Genomic DNA, 27,797 nt, shown 5'->3' with positions numbered 1-27,797 from the left:
AACCAAACCAGCTCACCCACACAAAGATTTCTTTCCTCAGATGGATTTATTTTCTATTTCTCAGCTAATTATCAAGGTTATTGCAACAGATAGATGTTTCACTTAACTTCGATGAAATGAAAGAAAGACAGCCAAAATAGATATGCTATCTATCAACTTCTCCACCCTTAATGTATGTCAATTTTTCCAGATTCGACCACAAACACTAGATGAAAAATCTGCCGGGACAAGCTATGAAGAACATTTGCATGCATAACAACACCTTTATTTCCTTATATTCTCCATATTCCAAACTCCAGTCACCACAAGTTCTTCTCATTTTTATATTGAGTAATATAAACACTAGATGGCCATGGCGCCGCTGCCGTGGCGTCTGCTATCCACCATCGCCGGCATCGTGCGTACCAGCTGCCCATAGGCACCTAGGTCTTCCTCGACCTCACCGCCACCTCTGTTCACAAAAGCGTGCATGAATGAGGTAATGTGGCTCGCGATCTCCTTCTTCTTCGTGAGGGAGGGGAGGAATCCTGCGGACCAGAAAGGCGCCAATGGTGTTGACCACGTGTGGCACGAGAGTGGTGCCGCCGTGAGAGAAGAAAGGGATTTTGAGGCCGGGGATCGGAGAGGGAGCAGACATGTGTGGGCGAGAGAGCGGGGGCATTACGCGGAATAACCGGTTGGGAACCGGTTAAGTTTCCACCAACAATCAGCAAAAAAACATATCATCAAACAGGTTGAGTTTTATAACTACTGGCAGTAAAACATCAGTTTCTTTGCAATGCCTTTCACAGATTTCAATGCTGCAGGAATCCATGAATCTTTTCACAAACTACTAGGATCATCCACTACTAAGATCCGGTCGACAAGAAGGAGCTCGAGGCCAATCGAGGCCAAGGAAGGCATCAGTGAGACGGGTGGAGACCACAGACCAGAAAACCGAGTATCGAAGGAAGGCAGGGAGGAGGGGGATTGGGAGGTGGGGGCACCACGGTCAGGAGAGGAGAGGCATGGTGATCGTAATCAAGAAGAAAAAGGAAGAGGAAAAGCTCGCAGCTTCTGACGACAGGCCAAAGTCACTGAAAATGGATTTTTTTTTTTTTAGTACAAATTGGTAAAAAGTGGGGGAAATGGGTTTCAGGACCAAAAGTGACTTCAGCAACTCACTTTCACGGACTAAATAATGGGGTGGACCTAAGTCCGCTTTGGCAAAAGTAACTTCGGACCACTCCGGCCCAACCAAATTTTTTCACGAAAACATAAACAAGCACGCTTTATTCTTTGCACAGTAAAAACTGCCATCAAATTATTTTCATTGGCCTTTTATTCCTCCATTTGATTGTATTAGAATTGATCTACAGAAAAATAAAGAAGCATTACAAACACCTCAAATGCTTGTTTAAGGAACTGTTTTGATAATTTGGCCGAAGATTCTATTGAATTCGTGCACTGGGCCAGTATAACCAGCAAAATCAGAGAATTATAGGCTGCGATAGGCCTATATTCATAGGTACCCAAGAATAGCTTTAGAATAGACCGGTGCGAATCCCATAGGCAAAAAAAAAAAAAAGATCTGCTGATATTTTCTTCCTATAGGATTCGGGCCAGCATACTTCAAAACTATTTTTCAGATAATTATCAAGGTTATTGAAACAGATAGACGTTTCACTTAACTTCGATGAAATGAAAGAAAGACAGCCAAAATAGATATGCTATCTGTCAACTTCTCCACCCTTAATGTATGTCAATTTTTCCAGATTCGACCACAAACACTAGATGGAAAATCTGCCAGGACAAGCTATGAAGAACATTTGCATGCATGACAATACCTTTATTTCCTTATATTCACCATATTCCAAACTCCAGTCACTGCAAGTTCTTCTCATTTTCACTCTCTACTAATTTAAACATACTTATTCTCCGAATGTGATTGAATCGTGCTCTTTTTTTAATTCAAATTTGCGTATTAGTTCTGGCCATAACTAAAGCTAAGATGGCAATGCATCACACAAAGCACAAGGAGTGGATCATATGAGTCTTTGAGGGTGCATGCTTCTCAATTCAAAAAAATTTCTCCAATGAAACATTAGGGCATTTCTAGCTACTATAACACCAAAGGCAGAAAGTAGGCCCCAAATAAGCTTTTCAGCAATTTACTCCATCACCTAGAAAATAGTGATGAAACTTAGATTCCTCATCCCTTCTCCATACAGGAGAGTCCTTGTTCCAAATCAGAAATATAGCTCCATCATACCAAGCCATTTGCTCCAAAACACTTCTCATCCTCGAGCTCATAGTCACACAATATTTCTATCTCTAAAGATATTTTATCTCACAGGTCACAGTTAGACCCTTGTAATATATTATACTCTTTAGATAAAGGAATGAGTTATACAAACTACCATCCAAGAAGACCAGGATAATCTACCAACTTCTTTAAACCAACATGAAACTAGTCAAAGATGATATCATTGGCACATTGCTGATCCAGATAAATTTAAGATGTAGTGTTCCAATACATTCTTTGGCATGTTTAGAATTATGAAACTCTACCCATATTGGAGCACTTACTGGTTCATTCCAACAATAATACCCTTCAGTATCAATAGGCAGCCCCACAGCGTATATGGCTCTAAGTTGATTTTTGGACCATTAGTTCTACATCTTTAGAACAGATTTAGATTCCAAAACCTCCAATGACAATATCTTTGTATCATAGCCGAAGATTCATCATCTCATTTCACGCAATCTAAGTCAAGATCATCAAACCTAGATATCTGATGCCAAGGCCTCCAATAATATGTCCTGTTTGACACTCTGGCTAAAACACTAGATACTGCTAGTAATGACTAAAAGATGATTCCTTCTTACCAAAAAAAAAAAAAGAAATTTCTACAATCAGATAACAAAAAATTTCCCACTTTGAACTTTCCACGATCAGGAAACATCAAAGTTTTCACACTTAATACAACTATAATCTATGTTTCTGGAATGCATTCAATTCAACAACATCAAGACAGAAAAACGGAAATTTTACTTGATAACCATTATTCAAATCACTAAAGACAGACTATTGATACAAGGAACAACCCTAGAATCCCATATACGACACATCACCATCAACATAAGAATAAAACTCAAACAATTATACATGGGAATTCTTAGATCCATCATCGGCCATCCTGAAAACTAGAAATCCATTACCTTGTAAGAAGATCTCATCTTGTCATCACTTACTTATAATGAAAGGCAAAAAATTAAAAAAGAAAAGATAGACTTCAAACAAGAACTTCATCAGAAAGAAGGATATAGCTGATTGTAATGTATGGTTCAAACCCTGGTCGATGGGTGGACCACCAGAATCTTAGATCTTGTCGATGTCCTCGTCCTCGAACTCGATATAGTCGTCGCCAGCACCCTCGTCCTCCTCGTCGAGGCCTCCGGCGATGCCCTCGTTGAGGCGAGTGCTGTCGGGGAGCTCGCCATAGGCCTTCAAGAGGCGGGCCTCGTCCGGCATGTACTTGAGGATGACGTCGGCCTTGTCGTCCTGGTAGTCGCGGAGGCCGACGAGGACGATGTCGCCGGCGGCGATCCAGACCTTCTTGTGCATCTTGCCGCGGATATGGCAGAGGCGCTTGGTGCCGTCGATGCACATGGCCTCGCAGCGCCCATTGCCGAGCATCCGGAGCACCTGGGCGTACTCCTGCCCGTCCTCCTTGAACACGAGCTCCCGCTTCTCGTCGTCCGCCTCGTTCTTCCCCCTCTTCCGGTTCTTCCCTCCCTTCCCCTTGTTCTTCGGCATCTCTCTCTTCTTCTGGCTCGCCCTCTAAACCCTAACCCTAGATCGGTTTCTTTACTCCTTTGTTTCTTTTTTCTTCTCTCCGCCTTGAGAGAAGGATTCCTGTGGGCGTGGATCGCAAAAAGGGGCCAAAGGGAGGTCGGGGTTGGAGACCGCCTTTTATATGGTAGGGATTGGGAGCAGATTATATGGCGGTGGATGCTTCATGTGTGGCCACGGTTCTCGACGGAAACTTCCTTCGTTTCTCGGGGCTCTTTTTCTTCTCTTTTTCCTTTTTTTTTTATTTAATTAATTATTTATTTATTTATAACGGCAGCTCACAGACGTGAATACGACCAACAAAATCAAAAAATAAAATATTGACACCAGCCTATAATCTACCTAAATGAAACCTCTAGAATGGTGAACTTTGCACATTTTCTAAAGAAAATCCTTTGATGAACGGGTCTAATTTGATCTGGTAAATGGGTTTTGAGGAGACCTTGCATGCAGTCCCCGTCACCACCGACTTGTTCGAGAGTGTGCTCATCTCAAAATTTAACTTGAAATTAATTAACTTGGTTAATTAAGTGCAGCCAATTTTTTTGTGCTTCCTTGTTAAATGAATCAAGATTGAGCTGGGCATAGCTCACTTAGTTTCAACTTAATATATATTTAATTTATTATATAATTATTAGATTAAAATCATATATTTGTTCTCTATCATGGAACAATAACCTTTACCTTGGCCCAAGAAGCTCTAAGGTCCTGCTTCGAATTATTGTTGGTAATAAAATTTTTATCGACAGAGTTTTGGTTAGTACAGATTTTAACAAAAAGTTGTTTACTGTCTAGTAACTATATTTCTACCCATCTAACTTGGTCAATAACACTTTAGAATATATAGGTAACTATATACTAGAAATGTTGTTGGGACAAAAAGGTTGGTAGTTGTTTGGTAGGCTGCATGTCACTCACCACCTCACTTGTCCACTCTTTTTTCTCCCACTGACTAAGCATCCAACTTGAGGTGGAGCTCCTGAAATTACAAATGGAGAAATTTAGACCCCTGGCATCAGCAACAAGAAGAAGACCAAACTGGGCCGGCAGATGCGCTCTGCCATGCCAAATAAAACTCCCTTCGGTGTCTTGGATACTAGCCAATCTGCAGGTTGATTACCTTTCCTATAGATATGAGACAGTTTAAAAGCCCATATGGAAGATTTCAGCTGTAGTATATACTTCAGCAAAGGGTTAGTAGGAGGTAGAAACAGTGAAACAGATTTAATCCAAGAGATCACAATTAAAGAATCTCTCTCCGACCATATTTGAGAAGCTCTAAAGTGGAACACTACAGTGCACAAATCTTGCCAAGTAGCTATTAGTTCTGCCATGGGCACCGGACGTAAAGGAATTTTAATGCCTGCTACCTGAAGAAGAGCTCCCTGGTGATCTCTTACAATAAATCCTGCCCTTGCAATCGTGCATCTGATCGAGCCATCGAAATTAACTTTCAGCACTCCAAGAAGTTGGGGTAGGAATTAAATGGTTGTGGTTGAAGGTTATCCTAGTGTCTCGGTCGACTGTTGGGGTAATTGGTAACTGGTTTTCAAGGATGACAGCAACTTATTATCACTTCCTGAGATCTAATTGTGTTCCTCTGGAACAGTTTTTCATTAATTCCTTGCAATCTAAATGAGCTAGGCTACATAGGCAGCAAGAGCTTTCAGCCCATTCTCTACCTTGGCTTGGGAAATGAATTCATCCAAGGCCGGCAAAGATGATAGGAAGAAAACTCAGGCCACACATACAATTCAGCCTTGGCCAACATTGTCCGGCAAAGGAGCAACACATGTTCACAATCTTCAACTATACCTGGGGAGAGATCAGACGCTTGCATGTCCCCCCTGCAAGAAGCCTCTTCTAAACAACGCCTCTTTTTTTTTTTCTATTTTTTAAAATAAAAGTATCATACATAACGTATACGAATACAACCAAAAAAATCAAAAAGTAATACATTATAGAGAGCACTATGCAACTCAACTCGCCCACCCATAGGTGATTCCTTAAATGGTCAGCAATAAAGGAAGTAACCCAATCTATAGCCCCATTAGCCTCTCTGAACACATGCCTCGCCAAAATCACAATCTCATCACAAACCATGGCTCGGATGTCTCTCAGCAGTAGGTGGTAATCGCCAACCCCACCCAAGGCCTGTAGAATCCACCCAATGACCGTCGCAGAGTCACCCTCCAAGAGAACCTCTTTCTCCAGCAAAGTATGTCGAATATAGCTCAATCCAAACCAAGCCGCTCTCAACTCCGCTGCTGGCATCAAGGTGTCAAATAAGTGGCAGCCCCCGGCCATGATTACCCTAAAATCCGAATCTCTGATAACGAAGCCTACACCTCCACTCCTGCCCTGCAAGAACAACACTTCTTTACTAACAGCCTTTTGTTCTCTCGTTGTCCCCTCTCAAAGTCCCAGCACCTTTACTCCACTTCCTTTTGGATGTTCCCTCACAATTCTCGATGCCTCCTCCACCACCTTATTCCCGCTCTTCCGATCCAGCATCCATCCTTTCTTCAACAACCATGCTGCTGTGCTCTCTTAGTGATTTTGAGTTAGGGTTAGAGCTTGATTTGAAGGATGGGGTGATGGGCAGTCTCGTCCCTTTTCTTAAGTAGCACTTCCACATCTTCAACAATCCCTCCTAATCCAATACGATCTCATCATTGCTATCTCCTCTCTTTTATCGGTATCTTCCCTTCCCCATCCAAGTGCAAGCTAATGAACCAGGTGATCGAGCTTCAGCATGGATTGGGCTGAAGCTTTAAGACTGAAACAAGTTGAGCTCAAGCTGGCCCAAAACATATACGGGCCAATCTAGAGCTATGCTTTATAGATTCGAGCTGAGCTCAGCTCGGTCGGGTTGGGCTTACATATGCACCCCTACTCAAAAGGCTTCTCCCAAAGCTTATCTCCATCTTTTCTTTCTTTTTATGAGAAGTGCCTAAAGGCTTGGAGTAGAAGGCGTCCATTTAGTAATTTTGAAATAGAATAGAAGGTAAAAGTTACTTTGAAAGAATGCAATTCTAGGCATTGCATGCAAAGTCGATAGGTACTGCAAAGTTTTCAATTCATCAACCAATGGAAAATAGATTCGTGTACCAAAAAAAAAAAAGAAATTAAGTTCAAAACCTACTTTTTTCCATAATTCATAATTTCAATATATTCAGATCAATCTTATTCATCTTATTTAGAAAAAAAAAATCTCTTTTTTATTATCAAAGGTAGAAAGAATGTAAACTTGGTAATACATTTCCATGATGTCATTATGCTACAAATATTTGTTCAACTCTAACTCTTTTTCTCAAAAAAAAAAAAAGGCTTGGAAGCTCAACCTTATTTTTATTTTTTTTAAAAAAAACATCTCCATTATCAACTTTCATAGGGAAACGGTTTTGTATGCTGTAACTCCACTATATATTAGTAAGACTAGCAACCACAATATAGTAAAGATGCCAATTGTGGATACTGTTTTTGTTAAGAGTGATGCTTTACAACATTATTACACCACTCCTTTCTATTGGCAATAGAGAACTTGTGCAGTACATGTGAAACATGTAGGGGCTGAGTTCAAATTCTCTGCGTTTTGATTTTTGCACCGTAGAATTCTATACTAACATGAATGGCTCTCATTTATTCTGAAAATATGTCAGAGAAATAAAGAAGAGCCATTCGTCTCCAAAATAGACGATGTAGGGATAGACAAGCCTCTCTACTAACCTATCAATCATGTGGGCAATAATTGGAGTGGTATGGTGAAGGCGTATGCTCTCTTTGTAGACTGACCATGTAACACGATGAGAAATCGGTTTCCCTAACATCTTCTTGTTATTGTTGTTGCTGCGTTGTCTTTGTCATTGTCATCGTGGTTGTTGTGGTTGTTGCTTCTGATAATGATATAGAAAGGCGGTGAAAGCACCGTAAGATTACCGCCTGATTGTTGTCGATGATCAATCATCATGTACGGTAATCTAGACCCTCCCCATGTCACGCCAGTTCACCGGTTGCCTGATGCCAACGGTACCGCTATTGGCACGTGCAGCATTTCCATATTGTTGTTGAAGACCAGAAGTCTCATGTCTCACGTTGCATAAATCTTGGCAACCAGTCGGAATGCTTGACTGATGATTGCACGTGAGAGGCGTGAAGGAAAATAGAGGATGCGAACTCTTCTCCACGGACCCTAACGGACGAACGTGGCCAAATGGGGTCAACAAAAGTGACGGGATTGAGAACATTATCTTATAGATTAATCTAAACTTTTTTATCCCAATCTTATTAATCGTTACCTTTCTACCGTTACGATTGGGTTCTCACCATGGAAGAAGACAAATACCATGGAAGACACGTACCGCTGATCGAATAACAAAAATAATTTTAGTTCTAATGTAATAGTTGATTGCAGCACTACACAAAAAAAAAAAAAAAACTGTGAACCCAAATAACTATATAAAAAAAAAATAATCGTATGGGCATATATTTAGTCTCACATTGATTACTATTTGTTGGGTAAATTTTGGATATTGTCCTTCTTAGATAAAGTCTTGAATTGTTATAAATAGTATTAGAGCAGATCCGATCAATAGCCTATATGAACCAGAAAACACCGCAGCATAAATATATTTAGGCTGACCATGAGCCGATGGTGGTATTTATGATTAAATTTGAATAGATTTTGATTCTTCGTATGACCAGAATGCTAGTGGGACTATGTGATGACTCATGCGAGTGTGTGTTTGGTCCTACATCGATTATTTGCCAAGTAGATCTTAGTTATTTATATAGAATCAAAAAATTTAAATAATACACTCCAACTAGCCTTTCTTTTTTTTTTTTTTAATGGAAACTTGGTTGTTTGAGCAGCATACAAAAAAAACCTTCCGCTTCTATTATTTTTTTCCCCATCTTGTCTTGTTCTCTGCCCTTGACTGGCATCATATCATTCAAATGCAATGCTACTCTATGGACAAGTTCACATGGGAGGTGCAATTTACCTTCCATCTTGTTTTCATGGCATCACTACTGCCCATCTGTTCATTAGTAGACAACAAGAAGGACGGGAGAACTGGCAAACTAATGGATCATGCAGTGACTTGTGCCTTATTTGTAAAAATTGAATTTTCATTTGGTTAGGTCTAACTAATTGGATACAAATAGAATGCTAGCCATCAAGTCAAGGCTTTGACCCATCTCTTTGTCCTCTATAATAGGTTTGTTGGCAGGGTGCATTAGACCAAGCTACTATATAGTTTCCAACACCAAACTATGCCCGTATATAGCATCTCAATTCTGGTGGAACTAAAAGCCCATAGATTTGTGCTAATTTCATAGTTGATGTTTGTGGAATATCGTGCAATCATTCTTATTATAAAAAGGAAGGCAAATTTATAAATCATATATTAATTGTTTGGTGTACGCTTGATGGATTATGTAAACACATCAACATGTTTTTTAGCAGGTAATGTTATTTAGTTAATTATGAGGGTTTATGTTTCTTAACAAGAGTTCTGAGGGCTTTCTTGGTCCTTACTCCTCATGGCAGTGCTTTCATATATACAATAGTGATTTTTAAATCATGCAACCTCAACCCATGTCTAATTTGTTATATGAACTAGACTAATGAGTTGTAGCATTATATTTCCTTCTAGTTGCTTTAGTAAATATTCTAATTGGTTGGAGCTCAAGAAAATTCCCCATTTATTGGAAAAGAATAGAAAAAAAAACACAAATTTTTGTCTTTAATTTTTATCGTCATATATAATGTAGATTTTCTTTCTTTTAGATTTTCTTTATCTAAAAATTTTGCTACTTAATAAAAAACCTTGTATTTGCATATGTGTAAGCCAGCAATTTCTGATATACATATTCCTATATACATAATTGAGGAAAAGAAAGATAAAGTTAGCATTTAGAAAGTTATTGCTAGCCATCTCATATATGATTCTAAAAGAAAGTTTAAGCTAGCCTGCAAAAGCCAAACAGGTATGAGTGCAGCTACTGCAAACTATTTCCCGGTCATAAATCCGAGTTGCGGGCCGTAGTTTGATGCAGACCATCTTCAATTCTACGAAAGGAGTTAAAAAAAGTCCAATTTGCAATTCTATCTTCATACGCGGGGTTAGGTTCAATTCTATAAAAAGAGCAGTCAAATTGCAACTCTATTTCCCTAAGTGGATTCCATTGGATCAAATTGCTGAACCAAATCGATGGATCCTATTGACTCGACCCACCTGCATGCTTTAAGGAAAAACAACACCAAACAAAACTGTAGAAAAATCTAAGTAGATGGCTGTGTCTGGATGACCAATATTCTATCAGATGACCCCAATAGTCCTCTTACTATTTCCACGCGCTTGGATCCATTCCAATATCCCTCCAATGGCAATCCAAAGAGTAGATTATTCTTACCTCCAGAGAACAATCGTGCCAGGAGTTGCCAAGGAAATCTAATCTAATGCCAGAATGACGACTTTTCCCTTTATATATATATATACGCAAACTACCAATGACAACACCTAAACAATATTGAACTGGTCCCAAGTAGAAACTTCTTCCATGCTTCCAGTTTTTAGAAGCATTACCATGGCAGTGCATGGAGATTTCCGATTCTCTACCATTTAGAATTCAAGAATCACGCACTAAATAATTTTTTTTATGGGCGGATAACAACATACAAATAGATTAAGGCTACAATGTACGTAGTTGAGGCAGACCAGAACCTAACAATGAAAGAGTTCTGCCGGCCAAGTCTCTTGGTGGCTGTATCATGCACCTTAGATCAAAAAATACTATATAAATCCAAATTACTCATATATAAGTAGATTAATTGAGACTTGAGAGGACGACAGTAGCATGCCACTCCAGAGAGACAACCAGCATCCAGCAAAGCAGAGCAAGCTAGTTTCCCATGGATTTCTTGATCCTAGTCATTAAAGCCAAATTTGTTGCCTAATCTGTAGGTTAGGCGAGCTTAGGCGACCTGTGAAAAAATTCCCAACGCTAACTCTTCTTGGGGGATTGGCGGAGTGTACCTTACCATGTACAGGGTCCACCACAGACCAAGCTCTGTCTTCGAGTGGCTGCCCCATCGGATTCCCTCACATCTCCACCTCTGGAATTTGGAGCTACAAGAAAAATGTGCTACCCATCAACATCTGATGACCAAAGACTTGTCTTTCTCCTGTCATGTTGCTTATATAATCTTTAAACACACAATATTCCTGCATCACCTCGTAGAGATTCTAATCCCTCTCCCTTCTGCATGGATCCACATTTGCGGGCGATCGCAAAGACGGATATCCCCTGCGCGGCCTGCCGGATACTTCACCGGAAATGCAGTCGGGACTGCATGCTCTCGCCGTACTTCCCTGCCGACGAGCCTGAGAAATTCGGGGTCGTGCACAAGGTCTTTGGAGCTAGCAATGTGAGCAAAATGCTTCAGGTGAGTGCGTTTCTGTACCTATCAATTGCAGCCATGAATTCTGGAACTTTGATCGATGAGGAAAGTCGGATTTCTCTCTCTCTCTCTCTCTCTCTCTTTTGTTATTAAATAAGATCTAGCCAGCAAGTGCACTTTCTCTGTAAGGATAAACATTTATATACTATAACCAACAACTCAGGCTTCTGATAAGATTGAATATTGTGAACAGATGCTGGAGGAAAGCAGAAGGGAAGATGCTGTGAAGAGCATGGTGTACGAAGCCCAAGCTAGGCTTAAACACCCTGTCTATGGATGTACGGGTGCCATCTTTTACTTGCAGAAGTCCGTGGAAGATCTTGAAGGGCGACTCAGAGCAACCCGAGAGCAACTCCTTGATGAACGAGAGCGAAGAGATCAGCTATGGAAGGTTCTAACGGACACTTCCCACGGCAGTCAATTCTATCATGCCAACGATTTGGTGGTTGATGCCAGTGCGATGTCGTCGGATGCTAACATCATTCACGGCCATTCTGTCAGAGAAAATCCAGGGGATTATTATCAGATGATCTAAAGACTGCGGATATGTTCTTAGATAGCTAGCGATGTGAGAGGAGAATTTTGTTAGATTTCTGCAAATCTGAGGAACGTTCAGATGTATTTCGAGAAACAATGCAATATTCTGGTTTCTTCTCCTCCACGGGTAACTTTGCCACCCCAGAACCGTGAGACGAGTCATGTCCACTGCTAATTTCAAATTAAGTTGGCTACGGAGACCGTTGATCTTTTTTGACTTTTTTAAAAAAATAGCATCAGAAATGCACTTGCTTGTTGAAAAATATAGAATAAATTCCAATAAATTTTCTACATAAATTAGGCTTGCATTAGATGGTTTAAAAAATCTATACTTATCCTATCTAATATTTTAATTCATAATTTAACATAACTTTAGTCAAATAGTTAATCTTAAATAAAACTCACATACCACATTAAAAAAAATTTAAAAATAATTAAAATAATCTTAAATGACATAACAGCCATCCAAATACACCAAAAAATGCATGTATTCTCCTCTCCATCCAAGAATAATTTCAATTTTTTATATATGATAAATGGTTTCATTAATGTTGTTAATCTAACTATGTATAAGTGTAGATTGTAGAAACTAGTGTAAATAAGTGTAATAAATTCAAGTCTCAAGAGAATTTTTATAATTTACTCAAAAAAAAAATAAAACAGAAGCATTGTCTAATTGACCCCTTGTCAACGGCAAGCCATTAAGTTGTAGTCTATCTATGAGAAGATAATTTAAAAAAAGAACAAACATGTGAGAATGACCAAGAGTTCCATCTTTGTGCAAGATGTGGACTTAGGTGGAAATGACGGTGCAAAGGCTCATGTCATTAGGCTCCCTATTCCACTCTATTCATCATTGCCTTGCATAGAATTGGTGGTTATAAAGCTTGCCACCAAATGGGCCATCCAATTTGCAGACACAACATATCACCCCAGCAGCACTGAAAAGATGATCTATTTCACGTAAAAGTAGATGATCCATTTCACATAAAAATATCCATAAAAACCCCTCCTGAATTCGAAGAAAACTGCTCATATAAATACTAAGCAAGCCATCACATAAAATTTCTATAGCTTGTATGATCTATAGCTTGTTCATAAAATTTCTTTGCACAGTAAAAACTGTTAGAGTACATTCTGGAGAAGCTGACCAAGTCTGAGGAATTCCACGTTTGTCTCCACTGAAGCCTCGCATGATTGAAGTTTTTTTGAAACTTTGTTAGTTTTGTAAGAAACGTTAGAGTTTGAAATATATGTTAGATAGTTAGATAGTTGGAACAAACTCCTGATCTTTCTGAGTTCGGTTTCATGTATAGCTTTATAAACACAAATTCAATACAAACAGAGTGGGATGAAAAAAGGCAAATATTTAAACTCTTAGGCTCTTTCCTTATTCAGTTTATCTTACATAGTTGAAATCACCACTTGTCCTACATGTGTCGGACTTTCCTTTAATGGGCGAGCACAACATGTGAAATTTTTTTAATAATGGGGTTAAAGAGTGTGGAGACAGGTTTCGAACTCAGGACCTCTGCTCTGATACCAAGTTGAAATCACCACTTATCCTAAAAGCTTAAGCTAATAGGATGAGGTAAATTTATTTATATATTTTATATTTTCTTACACTCCCCCTCAAATTATTTTCATTGGCCTTTTATTCCTCATTTGATTGCATTAAAATTGATCTATGGGGGGGGGGGGGGGGAAAGCATTACAAACACCTCAAATGATTGTTTAAGGAACTGTTTTGATAATTAGGTCGAAGATTCTATTGAATTCGTAGACTGGGCCAATAATATAACCAGTAAAATTAAGAATAGCTTTAGAATAGGCCAGTGCAAATTCTATAAGCACAAAAAAAAAAAAAATCTGCTGATATTTTCTTTCTATAGGATTCGGGCTAGCATACTTCAAAACTATTTCTAAATATTTATGAATATAAATCTAGCCCAGCCTGTAATTTTATAATTTTCCTCGTTGTACTAGCTCAATCCACGAATCCAATAGAAGTTTCAGTCCAACAAGCTCTAAGTTGTTTTTCTTTCCCATAAACTTAAAAAATAAGTTTGATGAAAATAGATCCCCGTTCCAGTAAAACCTGTCTTGCACAAAATCAGTTCCTAAGCCTAGCTGTTTTGGGAGATGAATATAATCTATACACAATGACAGTTTGCGTGAGAATCAAAAATTATCTTCATCCCAGAATGATACGAGACAAGCAGTCATTAGAAAAATTCACTAGCTAATCAAACTAAAATTGCATGTACCTAATCCTTAAAAATTAATGCAACTTGAGATGCTTCACAGAACAAAAATGTACACTCGAACAGAGCTCTGTTGCTCAATCTCCTGAACTCCCATAAGAACTTCCTAGGTGTGCCACAATGTCATGAACTGCCAGCCTGATCACCGGCGAACCTGATAATCTTGACATCTCTATGCACTCTTCCAAGTCTGCGTTGCAAGCCAGCATGACCCACTCATGATCATCATCCAGATACTTGATATCAAATGTGCCCACTTCAAGTTTCAGCCTCTTTGCCACTTCATCCTTCAATGCCACGATGCCAGCAGTGCATGGCAATCGAAATCTAATTATATCTTCTTTGTGACTTGCCTTGATAGTAACAGTCTTCGTTTCTTGCATGGCCATGGGATTTAATGGATTAGCAGCCATTGCATGTTCATCTTGACAACCCTCCCCTGCATTACTGCAGAGGTTTTTCAAATCTTTTGAGCTTCCTGAATCTTCAATCATCATCCCAGCAAGCGGTGGTTGAGGCTTTGCCACATTGACACCAGGCATCAGACATACAGGAGGCAGGCTTCGACCACCAGTATCTTGTAATGTGAATTCCAAAGAATCACCAACTATTCCTTGTTTCAAGTTGGGGGGAGGAGATACATTATCCACAGAGGTTTCATTTACTGGACTTTTATGACATGAACCCTGGGGAGCAGGGGTCACCATGCTCCCTTCTGAGGAACGTTTTGTTTTTGAACAAGGAGAATCTTTACCAGCCTCCGGCTTTGGACTGGTAACATTGTGACCAAGTTCTTGTTGAACCAAAAGTTTGTCATGCTGATTGTTTTTTTCTGGTGTTCTATGTGGCGATGAAACATTATCTTTCACCGCATCCGTGCTTTCTTTAGATGCATCCAAATTAACTGGCCAAGATATGGAACCAACGGCAACTGGAAGCGGGCATGCAAGAGAAGTCAAATTAAATGTCCCTTCTGCACCTTGGACTGACTCGATCACTCGTTTCAGTTTGGAAAGAGAGCGGTTAACCTTATTGATCTTGCGAGATGGCCATCTGGAAATCCCATGCTGCCGGCAGACGCGCTTCATTGTAGTAGGACAAACTGTGAACCCAGAAAACCCACGGTTACAGATGGATACAACTTTATAATTAAACAGGGAAGATGCAATGAAAGAGCACTACAACGTGACCCAGAAAACCAATGGTTACAGATGGACGCAACTTTATAACTAAATAGGAAAGATAAAACGGAAAGAGTACGAGTTTTCAAAGGTGCTGGTGGTAGCGACAGCGGCGGCGGCGGCGGTAATGGCACGTATGAAGAACAGTTAGCAGAGGGAAGATTTTATCAGGATATTCAAGAAATGACAGTGGATAGATCATTCTAACAATCCTTTTCTAGAATCAAATTATTTCAGCTACTACAAATCCATATATACTGCCTGCATGCACAAAAAAAAGTATGAACACAAAAGCAAGATTGCAGGCATCAGTTTAAGCAAGTGATCTTACCTCCAAGACTCTTTGCAGCATCTTTCAGACTCCCGGAGAAGTATTGTTGGAGAACTTCTAAACTGATTGATTTCTCCGCTTTGCCCCTCCTCTTTTCTGGAGCTCCATTGTTTTTGTTGCTCAATCGAGCAGTAGATGCCCCACCACCACCTGAGTCAAAATGTATGTTACTGGCCTTTTCAGCATTTGCATGTGTAGGCAAATGTAGCACATGAGAGTCAGAAGTTACATTTCCCTCATTCTGTGAATCATCGTGGCCCTCCAGGATGTAAGTTTCAGGGGATGTATGAAGATGAGCATCACAAATTTGACTACAGATATGATCAGGTTCAAATCCATGATTCTCATTTGCAAACATGCTGATAATTTCAAAAGATATTCCTTCTTGGAGTTCTAATTCGCTAACAACTTTCAAGCTGCGAAAACATTGTTTCATCAAGGCTGAAATAGAGTCCAATAAAGCCTGTTGCTCAATTAGGTTCTTGCAGTCATGTGGAAGGAAGAATTCCAATACGTAATCATCATCTCCCGAATGAGTACTTTGTAGGCATATGGCAAGACAGCCAACCAATCCAAACATCCGTGCATAGTGTACAAGGGGGTACTCACTCTTAGAGAACTTGGTAACATCTTCTGCAAAACATGGCCTCCGTAATGCAAATGCCCTGCCAGCCACTCCTTGCCCGATTTGTAAATGATGTTCCACACAAGCTTCCCTAAAACCCCACATGTGAGCATCAATAACATAAAATGCAACGTCAGTTGTTGACATGCAAACTTGTCCCATGCAACTTCCATCAAAGCTTGAACAAATTTTTTTCAAACCACCTCCATGTGCTAGAATAGTACGACACTTGCATGGAACCCAGGCCTGAGCTAGAGGCAGTTTGTGTGCTTCACAAACAACCGTCAGTACTTCCAGAATTTCAGCAAGAGCTGACTGGCGTCCTTCATTAGAAATCTAATTTTGACATAATATCATATTCATGAATTTATGAATAAAAAAGAAATGATATTTAACTAAAACTAGCAACGGAATACTGACTCACTTGAATATTTGGATGGTCCAAGATTTCAGAACTTCTCAGATTTACTGCCTGCAGGATGATGAGAATGTGTTGTTCACAGAGTTCAGTGGAATCAACCAGAGCAACATAACAAGTCAGTGTGAGCAATGCTGCCTAAATAAACAGAATGCAGAATATTTTTTATGGAACTAAACTTGATAGAAGAAAAAGGAAACAAAGAGTAGGCATGTCAATGGGTCGAACCTGGTTAAAAAAGAATAAACCCATAACAACCCAATCCTAATCAGATTGAAAAGAATAAAACTGTGTCCAACCCACTTATATCATAAAGATCTATACGCTATCTGCAGATCCAATTAGTCTTACGCTTGTTGATTGTATATGTTAAAAGATAAACATGAAAAGTCAAAATAAAGTGATAAAGAGCGAGGAAAAATTCTAGTAGAAAAGGAAAACATGATAAAACCTAGACACAAGGTATGCCATCTTGGTAGCGGGCTCCATACCGGTGCCACCCAGTTACTATGTCGGTACACCATACCGAGTATTGGTACACCCCTCGTACCGCATACTAGCACCGAACCAGTATGGTACAGTACGTCTCGTACCATTTGGTTCGGCACAATATGGCATACTCTGACCAGACATCATATTTCTCTTCAATATCTTCTGTTCCTTTTCTTCAGCATTAACTGTACAGCTTTCCTAATCATCCAATCCAGGCTTGACTAGCCAATGGCCCACCATTAAGATCTTGTCCAGCCATGGTGACCCATCTAGCATGGAGGCCAAAACCAAACCCAACCCAAGTTGGTTTTCTATAACCCAAACCTGACTTGAATATTAAAAACTTTCACTGAAGATCCCAAACTCATTTCTTTCAGGCTGATCCGGGTAAAAATTGCCACCCCTAAGCAGAAGTACAAATTTTGTTTAGACTCCATGAAGCTGAAATCTGAGCATTTTTGTCTTCTCAGCTATAAATATGAAAAGAGTGCCATAAGTAACATGTAAAACCTAGTTATACTTTATCAATGATTATGGGAGACAAACATAGGCAGTCCTGCCTTTTCTTCCCAAAGTCAAAAATGGGATAACATGACAGCCAAAAGGAAGCTCAGCAAGCCCTTGTAACCAATGTATAAAATCATGTCATCCCTTTCACATTTATATAGGGATCGGTAAGAAAACACCGAATCAACTCCTTAAGGCATGGCTTCTGGATCTCCTAGGATGGGTCCTTGTTATGTCCAGGATGGAATACCAAGATTTTCACCATAATAGAACCAAGACAGCTTTTTATTAGGACAACTAACATTACAACCCCAAATACCTACTTGTGAGACAAACCAGCAGGTTCCTGCATGTTGCCCCAGGCTGCCTTACTTTTACATACCCAAAGCACCCTGAATTCCTATTTTTCTTATGACAATTTGGACACATGATACTCTATTTCATGCTATAATGCAACATGGTCAGCTGAAGTGCTAAGCTGGTGTTTGCTTGCATGTTCACCAATGCAGTTCTAATGGATAGCTTCAAGAATAGTTTATATGTTCTCAACACCTAAAACAAATAGCATATCACAAACAAGATTCTTTATGCTCATACATAATTATCTTCTATTTTTATAGTGATGAAGCAGTGATATTTTATGCTCATACATAATGGATGTCCTAGTAGTCAACCAAATAAACCATTACAGGAAAACTGTCCTTGCATAATTTCAGCATAAACTCATGACATCGACGCAGTGAAAATTAGGCAGGGGTTAAAAAAAATACTAACCTGGAGAGCTTTGCAGACTTTGTCAACCTCACGAGCATAGTTGATCTTCTGTGAAGTCATTATAAGCTCAATCACACCAATACAAGACTGGCCAGAAGGGTCAAAAACCGGCAAGGCCAAGGTCCCTTGAACATTGTAATGGAGGGCATGGGTAAGGCGTGGATACTCCTTGCTGCTATAATACTGCACATTGGGTGTCCACTCCGGCTGTCTATGCCTGAAAACCCGACCTGGGAGCCCCAAATATCCTTCACCATCTTCATCAACTGAAAATATGTACATCAGAGAAACTGTTCTGTACTGAAGTAGCCTGGTGCTTTGAGGACCAAGAACAAAGGGTTGCCCCGATGTTGTGAGAAAACATCGATCTCCCTTCTTCATGGGTGCCCAGACCTGAACCAGTACATGCTGATCCGTCGATTCCTTGAAGTACCTAAGTGCCTGAGTCATCCTCTCCTTTATCACACAGGAATCATCAGCATTCCCCTCCACTGCTGGCATTGGAAGCTGCCTTGCTTGGCTATTGTTCGCATTAACCTTCCCGTATCTCACGTCAACATTAGCTGAGAATCAAAGAGCAAGGCCGCTTTTCTTATGGATGATCATATAAGATTTGAAAGCAAAATTGGATAATAATCAATAAAATCACATCAAGTGCAAAACACTGCTTCCATACTGTTCTAGACAAAATAACAATGAACATGAAGAATCTCTAGTCAAAGAGCACATTAAAGGCAGATGTTATAATATTCTTATAAGCAAACAGCAACTGCCAGAGGAACAAAATGCTTACGGAAACCAACTGGATGTGTAAATTTCATAATTGCCGGCGAAACCAATGTTGATAATAAATTTGAAGCAGAAATAAAACTAAACTATTCTACTTCAATAAATAATAGGCAGTAATAGGCTAAAACAAAAATTAAAAAAAAAGTAGAAAAATTGAACCCGAGATGCTGAGGCGTGGTATGTTGGTCACTTTTCTTGAAGTAGATTTCGCCGCCTTACAGTGCACTAGGCTTGGATAGCGTTCTACTCCTGAGATACAACAATCTCTCGTTCCTTCTGCCTCAATGATTTGCACGGATCAAAGAAGGCTTCGAACCCAGAATCAATATGCAGCAAGCCCGTTAAACAATTTTGAAAGAAATATTTTAACTGGTAGGAAGAGAGAGTAGAGAAAGAAAAGGAATTAGGAATCCTTTGTTTTTTTTCTAAAAAATTCAAATTCTAATCTGTAGAGGTCGTCTATTTATAGACCTCTACGGAACTTATGCTTGTGGGGCGCGACTCTTCGTGTGGACGCGTTCTCGCGGTCGCGATCCTTAGCGTGGACGCGTTCTCGCGGTCGCAATCCTTTGCGTGGACGCGAGTTCGCGTCCCTCAAGAACACGCCCCCCCTTTTGCACGGTCGTAAAAGCACTTGCTTTTACGTTAGTGCAAAGCTTGCACGGTCGTAAAAGCAGCAAATGCTTCATGCGATTGATTAAAAATTGCGGGAAAAAAGGGTGACACAAAAACCGCGGGAAGAAGGACTCGAACTCACAACCTTGTGAGAACAAACCCCACACACAAACCAATCGTACCACCAAAGGATTGTGATAAAATAAAACATTTAATCATTAATAAATACAACAATCCCCCACCTGATTAAAATATTTTCAAAATTTTATAAAAAATAGTCATACCGGGCTTTTCATGTCACGACTTCAATAAAAGTAGCTTGCGGCTTTGAACCTTTACCTAGTGAAAGTATACTTTCATCTGAAAGGAATAGTGATAGCTAAAAAGCTTTGAACCAAATCCTTTGGTTCAGATTTTCATATACTTCACCTATGACAAATGCAAATACTGGGTTCATCATAGGTGGTGCTTTTCGGCCTCATGCACCAATATCTTAGTTTCATGAGCGCTCTAGGGGTTAAACCCTTATCCCCATAGACTGCGGCCACACAGTCACACTCACATAGGTGAATCCTCTAAGGGTGCTCGCAGCACAGCACCTTGTCATAGACTCGGACTCATTCAGAGTTTTAAACTCTTCCGTATACCTCTGCTGTGTTTAGCACTCGCATCATAGGGAGAGACCAAATGACATAAAGTCATTTTAATAATAGTGCTAACTAATCATTAAACAACTTGTTTTTCCCGTTGAACCTTTCGTCTTGGGATCTCCAGTCAGAATAGGTTGGGTTGCCATTGTCAATGATTCCTTATGGATTTCAGTCCCATCCCCTTTGATGTTTCTATAACTTTGCTTCTAGCTAGTCCTTTAGTCAAAGGATCTGCTAGGTTACCTTCAGATCTAACAAATTCCAAAGTCACGATACCATTTTTAATTAGGTATCTAATTGTCTTATGTCTCATACTAATGTGTCTTCTGTTTCTCTTGTTATATTCAGTATTTCTACAAGTATTAATTGCAGCTTCATTGTCACATAACAAAGAGATAGCAGGCATAGGCTTTTCCATAATAGAAATTTCTGACATAAGATTCTTAAACCATTCTGTTTCTTGAGATGCAGAATCTAAGGCTACAATCTCAGCCTCCATAGTGGATCTGGTGATCACAGTTTGTTTGGATGATCTCCAAGCAACAGCTGCACCACCCAACATGAATATGTATCCACTAGTTCCTTTTCGGTTCACTGAATCAGTGATCCAACTAGCATCACTGTATCCTTCAAGTACAGCGAAAAATCTTGAGTAATGTAAACCATAGGACATGGTACCTCTCAAGAATCTAAGTAATCTGTCCAGTGCTTTCCAGTGACTAAGACTAGGGCAACTATTAAACCTACTGAGCTTTCCTATAGCATAGGAAATGTCAGGTCTACTTGTATTTGCAATATACATCAGTGTCCCAATAATCTGAGCATATTTTTCTTGGGCCACTGGATCACCTTTGTTGCACTTCAAATTCAAACCATACTCATAAGGTGTACTCACTGGTTTACAGTTGTACTTATCAAATTTCTTCAAAATTTTCTCAATATATTGTGATTGATCAAAGATTATACCATTAGGTATTCTGGTAATCCTATTACCAAGCATTACCTCTGCCTGACCTAAATCTTTCATATCAAAATTATTAGATAAAAAATTCTTGATATCAGTTACAATATTCATATCAGTACCAAATATTAAGATATCATCAACATATAAACACAAGATAACACATGAATCATTTTCTAACTTAGAATATAAGCATTTATCGGATTCATTTACTTTAAAGCCATAAGAAACAATTATTTCATCAAATTTTCTATACCATTGCTTAGGAGCTTGTTTTAAACCATAAAGGGATTTGACTAACCTACAAACTTTTCTTTCCTGTCCCTGAGCCACATATCCCTCTGGCTGATCCATATAAATCTCTTCCTCTAAATTACCATTGAGGAAGGCAGTCTTGACATCCATCTGATGGATTATCAAATTATGGATTGAAGCCAGTGCAATTAAAGTACGGATAGTGGTTATCCTAGTCACAAGAGAATACGTATCAAAGTAGTCAATACCTTCTTTCTGAGTAAAGCCCTTAGCAACTAATTTTGCTTTATATTTTACAATTGAACCATCAGGTCTTAATTTCTTCTTAAAGATCCATTTACAACCTATAGCCTTACTACCAGGTGGTAAATCAGTTAAAAACCATGTTTCATTAGTCATAAGTGAATTCATTTCACTATTAATAGCTTCCTTCCAAAATATAGAATCTAATGAGTTCATAGCATCTTTATATGTTTTAGGATCATCTTCAACCATAAAGGTATAGAAATCAGATCTAAAATCTTTCTTTTTTTCTAATTCTTTTGCTTCTACCAAGTTCATTAACATCAATAAGTTCATTTTCATTTTCATTAGAAAGTGAATTACAAGATTCATTATTAGATCTATCTATTATATGCTTTTCTATTTTATTCTTAAAAAGAAAAATATCTTCAAAGAAAGAAGCATCTTTAGATTCAATTATAGTGTTCTATGCCATTAATGTCAGAACTAATGACTAAGAATCTATAAGTAACACTATTAAGAGAATAACCAAGAAATATAGCATCAAAAGTATTAGGTCCTAATTTTCTTTTCTTAATTAAAGGAATATTAACCTTAGCCAAACAACCCCAAACTTTTAGGGAGTTTAGGTTAGGTTTTCTTCCTTTCCAAAATTCATAAGGAGATTCATTAGAACCTTTAAATGGAACCCTATTAAGCAGGAAACATCCAGTAAGCATTGCTTCCCCCCACCAAACCTCAGGTAAACCTGAGTTGGCAAGCAAAGATCTTACCATATCTTGCAAAGTCCTATTTTTTCTTTCAGCCGCTCCATTAGACTGAGGTGAATAGGGAGGTGTTACTTCATGTAGAATTTCATTAACTCTACAAAATTCATTCAAGTCATTAGAGGTGTATTCTCCTCCTCTATCTAACCTGAGAATCTTTATTCTCTTGTCAAGTTGATTTTCTACTAAAGATTTATAAGACTTAAATATCTCAATTACTTCATCTTTAGTTTTCATCAAATAAACTTAACAATACTTAGAATAATCATCTACGAAGGTTATGAAATACCTTCTTCCCCCTTTAGTCAAAGTTCCATTTAGTTCACATACATCTAAATGAATTAATTCTAATAAGGTGGAAATTCTATTTACCATTTTAAATGGTTTTCTAGGTTGCTTAGACTGAACACAAATTAGACACTTTTCTTTTTCATCTAATGAAACATTAGGCAATAAACCAGAACTAATCATTCTTTTAATAGTATTATTATTCACATGTCCTAATCTAGCATGCCAAAGAAATGAAGAACATACTGAAAGAATAACTTTATTATTGCTATAAGAAGGAATATCCAAAGGTACATCATTCATTTTATTAATTACATATAAGCCATCACACTCATAGCCTTTGCCTACAAATGTTCCATTCTTTGTTATAATCACTTTCTTAGATTGAAATAACAAAGAATAGCCACTCCTTATCAGAAGAGATCCACTGATCAGATTCCTCCTTCCTTCGGGCACATGGTACACATTAAATAGAGGAAGCACATTCCCAAATGTAAGTCTTAGAAGTACTTTCCCAGTTCCAAGTACTCGTACCGAGGTAGAATTCCCCATAGTCACTGTTAAGCCGCTCCGGATCTGATAAACAGTAAAAAGGATACGATCAGTACACATATGAACATTCGCACCTGTATCCACTAACCAATCGGTAGAATGAATTGCCAAATTTAACTTTGGACTTAAAGTTACATACCGATCATCAGTACTAGTAGGACCAGTACTGGATAACACCATGTTGGTTTGTGAATTGGCAGGTTGAGGAGGTGCATGTTCATAGTTCTGATACTTCTTCTTCATCCGGCATACTCGTGCCATATGACCGGATTTTCCACAATTGTAGCAAAATGGCCTCCGATCATTCTTATTGATCTGGTGTTTTGGCTTCATGGATTTTTCTTTGTTCTTAGTTCCACCCTTTTCAAATTTGGAGTTTTTGAACCTATAGGTTTTATTCTGGCGTTCTACAAAGTTCATGTTAGTTAGTCAAGGTTCATGATTTGCTCATTGTCTTTCTCAAAATGTTGCTCTTGGATCCTAATGGCAGATAGTAGGGTTTTCATGCTCATTTCCTCGGTCTTATGTTTTAGGGACAACCCAAAATCTTTCCAAGAAGGTGGAAGCTTGTCAATGGTACAAGCAACTTGAAGGCTCTCAGTTATACCCATTCCCCTTAAGCCTAATTCATGATAAATCACTGTTAGCTCATGAGCTTGGTCAACTATGGGCTTGGTGTCTACCATCTTATAAGACAGGAATTGACTAGCAGTATACTTGTCCATTCCGGCATCTTGGATACCATTTTTTTTATTAAAATCATCCCAAATCTCCTTAGAGGTTTTCAGAGTGCAATAGACATCAAAAAGGGGATCAGAAAGATAGGACAAAATCCTACCCCTAAACAAGTAGTTTTTCTTCTTAAATTCCTCTAAATTACAAGTCCTAGCCGGTTCATTCTCATCCTCATTTGGAGGAGAGTCAAAAATTATGGAAAATAATCCAAGCGTGGTTAAGAAGATTTCTATTTTCTCTCTCCAATGCTTAAAATTAGTTCCATTAAACTTTTCAGAAGGAACCGGGTCACTTGCATTGGCCATTAGGGTAACTCTAATTACTAGCCTATTATACGTAGGGAAAATCTACTTCAAGATTGTTGATAATAAATTTGAAGCAGAAATAAAACTAAACTATTCTACTTCAATAAATAATAGGCAGTAATAGGCTAAAACAAAAATTAAAAAAAAAAGTAGAAAAATGGAACCCGAGATGCTGAGGCATGGTATGTTGGTCACTTTTCTTGAAGTAGATTTCGCCGCCTTCTGCCTCGATGATTTGCACGGATCAAAGAAGGCTTCGAACCCAGAATCAATATGCAGCAAGCCCGTTAAACAATTTTGAAAGAAATATTTTAACTGGTAGGAAGAGAGAGTAGAGAAAGAAAAGAAATTAGGAATCCTTTGTTTTTTGTCTAAAAAATTCAAATTCTAATCTGTAGAAGTCGTCTATTTATAGACCTCTACGAAACTTATGCCTGTGGGGCGCGACTCTTCGCGTGGATGCATTCTCGCGGTCGTGATCCTTCGCGTGGACGCATTAAAAATTGCGGGAAGAAAGGGTGACACAAAAACCGCGAAAAGAAGGACTCGAACTCACAACCTTGTGAGAACAAACCCCACACACAAACCAATCGTACCACCAAAGGATTGTGATAAAATAAAACATTTAATCATTAATAAATACAACAACCAAGAGAAAATCTTGGATTACACAGGACTACAACCAACCATTTCATCTTTGAACAACAGCAAATATTACGAGTGCCTAATAGAATTCATCAACTCAAAAACGATAAAACTAATCGCAACAGAAGCAAACTGGCTTAACAAATTTCTCAATTGCAACGATTTTTCATAGCAGTGGAGTCTCAAGAAACAAAAACAAGAACTTTGCAATCCAATATAATCACAGACGGAATGAAACGAACCGATTGTGTAGATCAGCAGCGAAAATAGCACGGAATCCATTGACCAAACATTGCACAAAAGAACTTATAGAAAGAGAAATTATCAAAACAAACCAAACAGACAAGCAGCACGACCGGTGGATCTCAAATAAATGTGGGGAAAATCCAGCAAAAAAACGAGAGAACCCGGCTAAAAAAAAAGTCAATCAAGAATCACCGTTGAACAATCGGGTGCAGTCCGCGAGGGAACTCGACATCTCGGCGGCTCTGTCCTCAAAGATCCAGAGAGGAGAAGGGGGAGGAGGGAAGGAGAGCTGAGGGAGGGTAGGGAGAGGGGAGGAGGAGAGGAAGGAGGAGGGAGGGATGGAGACGGAGAAGCAGGGGTCGAAGGACCAGGGAGAGCAGTCGATGTCGAGATCGAAGTCCATGAGCTCCCGGCCGAGGGCGGCCGAGTCGGCGTCCGGTGGCTTCCAGTCGCCGGTTTCCGACATGGAAGGAGGGTGAGCGGAGGCGGGCAAGAGGCGGCAGGATGAATGGCGGTGATTCCATCTGGGAGCTGCCGAGCTTGGGCGCACTTTCAACTAGTGGTACCGGAGAGAGGCACAGAATAAGATAATGGAGACAAAAAAATGAAGTCGATTGGGAGCGCGGCGCCGTCGGATGAGATCATTGCGGGGTTTGGCTGTTGGGTGCCGTTGCTTGCTGACGATGTAACCGCGTCCCGAGCCAGTTGGAGTTTTTAAATCTGTTTTTGTTTATAAAGAAAAAAATTCAGTTATACTTACCCCTTTTTATTTTAAAAAATTCCAAACTAGCCCATAAATTTACTTTCTCAATCTGTATTGGACTTCAATCAAAGACTCACATGCGCATCTAAAATCTTCAAAATTTTTAAAATACCCCCCTGAAATGCATAACATTCCGAAAGTTTCAAATCAGGTCCGGCTCCTTCGCCCTCTTCACCTACTCGGAGCTGCAGAACATGGCGGTGATGAAGCATGATGACCAAATCGACCGCTTTGAAATGACGTGGATGGTCCATGTGGCATGATCCTGGGACTTGCCAGCCAATAAGAAAAGTGCGAGGGGCCCTCTCACCTTCTCCATCCGCATGTCCTTGTCTCCCCCTTCCTCTTCCTCACCAATGCCGCCCATGCCTCACCCATCCCCTGCCTCCACTCCATCGTTGCCTCGACCCAACCCTACTAATGGCTTCCCTCCCTACATCCAACAAGGTCTCTCCATCTATCATCACTTTGTCACCACTGCCAACACCATCACCAAAAACATTGCACCTCTTAATCACTGACTTATAACTCAAAAGCCTAGGTCGTTCGAAGGAAGACCAATCCAGGCTAATAAACCCATGTAACACCATTTTTATTTGTTAATATGAGACTATGATGATCTTCCCCTTCCAATCTTATAACGTCATCTTCATAGTTGGCTCCTACTTGAAAGAGAAGAGGCCTACCCATGGCCTGGGTTCTACTCAACCCTATTGGGTTCTCTTCGACCCTAGTATCCCTTAGTAAGGGACTCATGTAATTAATAAATATTGTGACGTATAGTAGATCCGACTCTAATACCATTTGTCATGGACTTACAGCCCAAAAGCTGAAACCTCTCCCAACTTTACCTCTAAGATCGGCCTCATCGTTGCACCTCTCCTCGCCCTTGAGATCCTTCAAACAATGTTGGGGACACACTACCATCCCATACCTCTCCAACATCTCCATTCCCAATTTCCACTTCGACCCACTTTCCACCACCATCACCATAATCATGGCAACGGTGATGGTGGTGATTATTATGACTGTAGTGGTGGTTGTGTTTGTTAGCAATATATCATATAAATAAAAAATAAATCTATTAATTCAATTAATGGAAAAATCTTAAAGGGAATAATATACATGCATATTATTCGGCATCCAAATAATTTTATTTCAATGCAAAATAAATCTAATCTAGCACAAAATAAATATATGCATTTAATAAATTTATATCATAAAATTTCAAATCCTACAAATCTACTAATATTAAATTAAAAATAAAAGTAGAAGAAAGTAGCCTGATTGAAGACAGGTCGAAGCGCGTAGACGCTGTCCCAAAGAAGTATTTGCCCCTACATACGGGTCTCCCGGCAATCCTTCTCGGAGATATGACGACCCTACAACTTCTTCTTCGGCACGTCTTGGAAGAAGTCAAAGCGAACCCGATCGGACTTGCAGATCCAGCAAAGAGCGGAATGAAAAGAACTAAATAAACTGAATGAAAATGTAAAAACAAAATTCGGAAGTGGCTAAGAGGAAGAAGAATTTTTTCAGAATTTTTCCACTATT

At 39.3% G+C, this 27,797-nt stretch overlaps 3 protein-coding genes across 5 annotated transcripts; 1 reads left to right on the top strand and 2 right to left on the bottom strand.

Annotated features, from left to right (window-relative positions):
- Positions 1–3,010: 3,010 nt before the first annotated feature.
- Positions 3,011–3,963, bottom strand: LOC103697054 (eukaryotic translation initiation factor 1A-like). Its single transcript, XM_039128566.1, has one exon. It carries the CDS (start codon positions 3,797–3,799, stop codon positions 3,362–3,364), a length of 438 nt encoding a protein of 145 aa, XP_038984494.1. The 5' UTR covers positions 3,800–3,963; the 3' UTR covers positions 3,011–3,361.
- Positions 3,964–10,858: 6,895 nt separating this feature from the next.
- LOC103697055 (LOB domain-containing protein 4-like) lies at positions 10,859–12,031 on the top strand. Its single transcript, XM_008778824.4, has 2 exons — positions 10,859–11,285; positions 11,494–12,031. Exons 1-2 carry the CDS (start codon positions 11,106–11,108, stop codon positions 11,833–11,835), a joined length of 522 nt encoding a protein of 173 aa, XP_008777046.2. The 5' UTR covers positions 10,859–11,105; the 3' UTR covers positions 11,836–12,031.
- Positions 12,032–14,006: 1,975 nt separating this feature from the next.
- Positions 14,007–26,100, bottom strand: LOC103697057 (protein NLP3-like). 3 transcript variants are annotated; one of them, XM_039128563.1, is made up of 6 exons: positions 25,673–26,100; positions 23,532–23,573; positions 18,430–18,992; positions 16,663–16,710; positions 15,614–16,574; positions 14,007–15,203 (listed from the first exon to the last, which is right to left on the bottom strand). In XM_039128563.1, the coding sequence occupies exons 1-6, from the start codon at positions 25,944–25,946 to the stop codon at positions 14,179–14,181; spliced, it is 2,913 nt and encodes a 970-aa protein (XP_038984491.1). In that variant the 5' UTR covers positions 25,947–26,100; the 3' UTR covers positions 14,007–14,178. The 3 variants fall into 3 exon arrangements, with proteins under 3 accessions (XP_038984491.1, XP_038984492.1, XP_008777047.2); XM_039128564.1 differs by lacking the exon at positions 25,673–26,100 and adding an exon at positions 23,689–24,744; XM_008778825.3 differs by lacking the exon at positions 23,532–23,573 and having other exon boundaries at positions 25,673–26,096.
- Positions 26,101–27,797: the final 1,697 nt, after the last annotated feature.

The sequence above is a fragment of the Phoenix dactylifera genome, chromosome 8, assembly GCF_009389715.1.
Source record: "Phoenix dactylifera cultivar Barhee BC4 chromosome 8, palm_55x_up_171113_PBpolish2nd_filt_p, whole genome shotgun sequence".
Taxonomy (NCBI): domain Eukaryota; kingdom Viridiplantae; phylum Streptophyta; class Magnoliopsida; order Arecales; family Arecaceae; genus Phoenix; species Phoenix dactylifera.
The sequence above is the reverse complement of the archived record's forward strand: the minus strand, read 5'-3'. Positions and strand labels throughout refer to the sequence as shown.